General features: G+C 57.9%; 1 protein-coding gene across 1 annotated transcript; it reads left to right on the forward strand.

Annotated features, from left to right (window-relative positions):
* Positions 1 to 295: 295 nt before the first annotated feature.
* Positions 296 to 3,355, forward strand: LOC104167371 (ras-related and estrogen-regulated growth inhibitor-like). The gene is made up of 4 exons (XM_009707614.1): positions 296 to 398; positions 566 to 622; positions 2,138 to 2,211; positions 2,870 to 3,355. The coding sequence occupies exons 1-4, from the start codon at positions 296 to 298 to the stop codon at positions 3,353 to 3,355; spliced, it is 720 nt and encodes a 239-aa protein (XP_009705916.1).
* Positions 3,356 to 3,888: the final 533 nt, after the last annotated feature.

The following is a 3,888-nucleotide window of genomic DNA, read 5'->3' on the forward strand; positions in this document are numbered from 1 at the left end:
CGGAAATTTTTTCGGGTGCATAGGAGAGGTGAGGTGCGAGCTGTCGGGCTGGGTGGGCGCCTGCCTGTCCTGATGCGCGTCTCCCACGTTGCACACGGGGTGAGGCAAGGCAGAGGACCGCCTGCTCGGGGCTGTGCCGTCACCCGAGGGCTTTGGAGGGGGAAAAGAGGGCTTGTCACAGCCTTGGTCCGAGGCATCCACCTGAGCAACTCCGATCATTTCCCAGTCGGCTTCACCCTCACCTTTTGCCACCAAGATCTGGCAATTTGCTGCTTTAGCATCATCTTCGCTGGCCATGACGGGGCAGCCCGGCCAGCGTGCAGCAGTGACCCAGCCTGCTCGGGCGCCTTTGAAGACGCTTTCCCAACCCTGCAATAACCTGGTCCTCTCGGGGCCGGGTTTGCAGCATCGCTGCTGGGATGTCTTCTCCTGGTGCCCACGCGGGCACCTTTCCGTGTGGCTGGGGGGGAAGCTCTTTGCTCCATCCCTCCCGCCTCAATCAGCCGATGTTTCTCTGCAGTTTGATCCTACAACCGTAACTGGGTTTGTTGTGGGTTTTTTACAGCGTTGACTGTAAGATTCATCACCAGGAGATTCATTGGAGACTACGACCCGACCCTAGGTAGGTAAAGTCCTTTTTCTTGTTGCTTTTGCTGCTGCCACTGGCTCAGCCTGGAGACTCTGGTGCACCCAGCACCGCTCCCGGCAGAGCCGACTCTGCTCCCAAACTGGCTGTATTCGCTCCTCTTCCTCCTCAGCCAGACTGGCAGCAGCCAGACCTACCAGCCCTGGCTCTTGCATCCCTTTTTCCTTTGCTGTTGCTTTATTAAGGCAAAATCCGTTGGGGCAGCCATCGGCGTTGCACAAGGCGGCACAGCGTGCTTAGTCATCCTCCAGCAATTTGCCGGGAGGTGGCTTGTAAGGGGAGGGAGGCATCTCAGCCACCGGAGCAGGGGCTAGTGCTTTCTTGTCTTCTAGGTTTGGTTTTGGTTTTTGCCGTTGGGTCTGAGGTTTTTTGGGCACTGAAGTCATGTCCCTGCTGAAGTATCCCAGAAGTGACTGGTCTCTGGCTGTGCATCCTTCTGCCTGACTCCCACGGTCACCTGCCGGGCTGGGAAATTTGGGAAGTCTCTGTGTTGCTCTAACCCAGCTGGTTCGCAGGGGACCCAAGCGAAAGGCTTGGTTTGAAAAACAACCCTGCCGTTGCCCCATCTGTCTGTCCTTTACATCCCCGCTCCTCGCTTGTTCTGGTGAGCGATACTTTTTTTCTGCAGAGTGTGATTTGGTTTTCCTCTCTGCCTGCTGCTTCTTCCTCCTGTTTGGCTCGCTCCGTATGATGTGATAGAGTACAGAGACCATACAGGGAGCGTACCTGGTGCTTCCCTGTGTCAGAGGAGGGGGAAGGTGCCCGGTTTATCCCGCAGACAGCCAAGCCAAGTGGGTTCCTGCCCTGTCGTGCATGGCACACAAACCCCGGCGTGACCGAGGGGCTCCATCCGCACGGAGCAAGGCGTCCCGTCGAGGGATGCTGCGCCCGGAGCGGTTGCCAAGCGGAGTGCTGGGCTGGTTTTATTGCCTGATGATATTAGTGAAGCTCAAAGTGGTTTTTGTGCTGGACGAGCTGCCCAGATGCACGCCTCGCAGCTGCTTTTATTGCTTGGTTAGGAAGGAGCTGCCCCCCGGCTCCTGAGGAGTTCAGTGCCGGCTGGGCAAAGGGCTGGGTTAGGAGCACGGGCAGGATCTCAGAACAAAGCCCAGCTTTTCATACCCTCCTGCTGAGCCCCTCTTCCTTTGCAGAAGCATCACTCCATGACCCCTTTCTGCTCCAACGCTCCGGTCTCCGTTGCCCTTTTATTTCCAGCGAGGTGAAAGCCGGCCGGGTGCTGGCTGGGGGTCTCTGCTGCCCGTTGGAGATGCTGGGCTCGATGCCGTGGGCACAGGCCTGCCCTTCCCGGGCATGGGGAGACAGACTGAAGACCAGTTCAAGATGTGGACTCGAAACGGAGGCCACATGGGCTGTAGGTTGCAGCAGGTGAAAATTGACTTCTCCAGCACGGCTTGCATCGAGGCCGCCTGGGTTGTCGTTTGCTACCCAGGTGCTTCTCTCACACACGCTTTTCTGTCTGTCCTTCCCCAGAAATGATCTACAGACATATGGCTGTCATGGATGGGGAGATGGTGCACTTTGAGATCCTCGATACAGCAGGACAGGTGAGCTCACGCTGTTTCATGGCTGGCTGACCCCGGACAATACCATCGGGGAAGTGCGACCTGCTGTTGAAGGCAATCCCTGCTCTTCCACCAGCTTTAATCTGTCGTATCCGAAATATTGAACAAGATGTGTTTATCTCAGAAAAAGGATGTTTTGGAGATTTTATGTCTCTCTAACATCAATTACAGTGTGGCTTCAGCTAAATATTGCCCCACTCCCCTTAACCAGTGTGTGGTGCAGCTCTGCTCCCCGTGTCGGTGGAGCATCCTGACGCAGGGAGACAGCTCAAGGGAGCAGGAGGGTCCTGGGTCGAAGGAGCCACCAAGCACCGGGACTGCAGGCGATGGAGAGCCCTGTGCTGGCTTCCCACCTAGCAACAGCCCTGCATTTGCGTACCCGCCCTAGCGGCATCAACTTTCCCCTCGTCCACGTCAGGATGGGGCTGATTGCTGTCTCCATCTGTCATTTTGCCCAACTCATCACATTCCTGCCCTGGGCTACCTGTGTGGCTTTGCACGTCGCTGCTGTGTGCAAGCACAGGGCCAAAAACCTTCAGGGAGATGGTGACGGGAGGTTTTCTAGGTTGCAACCAGCAGCGCTGGTATTCAGGAGATGCTGGAGCTCCTGGTGTTAATGCGAGCTTGTCTGCCCTGGCAGGAGGAGGATTCCCTGCAGATAGAGGAGAAGATCAAATGGGGCGATGGCTTCGCTGTGGTCTACTCGGTGACGGACAGGTGCAGCTTTGACGAGGTCATGCGGCTGTGTTTCCTCATCAACCACATCCACTCGAGCCCCAAGCGGAGCGGCGGGACCGAGCAGCCCCCCGTGGTCATCGTGGGCAACAAGAAGGACTTGCAGTTCGACAGGATGGTGTCCACGGAGGACGGCGAAAACCTCTCCAAAGCCTTGAAGCTTCCGTTCTACGAGATCTCCACCCGGGACAGCTATGAAGAGACCGTGGTGGTGTTCCACACCCTCTACCAGGAGCTCATGAGACAGGGGCATTTCTCCCCGGGCTCCTTCAAGAGGAGGACAGTGTCGAAGCTGATGGAGAAGATCCCCAAGATGCAAGCCAGCTCCACCTTGAACTCAGCGGGCCGGAGCCTCAGCTTTAACTCCTTCAGGGACTACATCCCCGAGTGAGCATCCCCGGGGCGGGGGCGAGTGCGACGGCCAAGCCGGGAAGTTATCCTGCTGCTTCGGCCCCAGGGCTGAGGGGCAGCTTGTGGGGCTCTGCTGGCTCCCAGGAGGGGAAGGTGAAGAGGTGGGGAGGGTGGGATTGGGGTACAACAGCCTTTTGAAGCCCGTAGGTTCCTACAAACGGGCTTTGTGTCAGCAGGGAAGATGTTCTCCGTCCGTCTTACCCCTTTGCTCCCTCTTCCTCCTCCTGCATGGCTGAAGTCAGTAGCGAAGGTGGCTCATGGTAACTCCAGCAGTGTTGGGTCAACCCTTGGAGGCTCAGAAGTGTTTCGGCGGGGATCAGACCCAGCACAGACATGTCTGTACGGGTTTTCCCGCTCCCCTAAGAAAGCTTGCTGGGTCTGTCTGTGCCCCGAAGCGTGCACCCCCAACGCCGGGGTGACCCCGAGGGTCGCGCTGGCTCCTGGGCTGCCGTCAGCCGTCCCTGTCCTGGGGAAAAGGCTGTGGCTTCTGCTGGTCCGCGCTGCTGGTGGGGG

The sequence above is a fragment of the Cariama cristata genome, unplaced genomic scaffold (assembly GCF_000690535.1).
Source record: "Cariama cristata isolate BGI_N322 unplaced genomic scaffold, ASM69053v1 scaffold25199, whole genome shotgun sequence".
Classification (NCBI taxonomy): Eukaryota; Metazoa; Chordata; class Aves; order Cariamiformes; family Cariamidae; genus Cariama; species Cariama cristata.

Coding starts and splice junctions, on each gene's coding strand:
- LOC104167371 (XM_009707614.1), top strand. CDS start 296: ATGACGGGGCAGCCCGGCCAGCGTGCAGCAGTGACCCAGCCTGCTCGG. Junction 399..565: donor CCTGGTCCTCTCGGGGCCGG/GTTTGCAGCATC, acceptor GGTTTTTTACAG/CGTTGACTGTAAGATTCATC. Junction 623..2,137: donor AGACTACGACCCGACCCTAG/GTAGGTAAAGTC, acceptor GTCCTTCCCCAG/AAATGATCTACAGACATATG.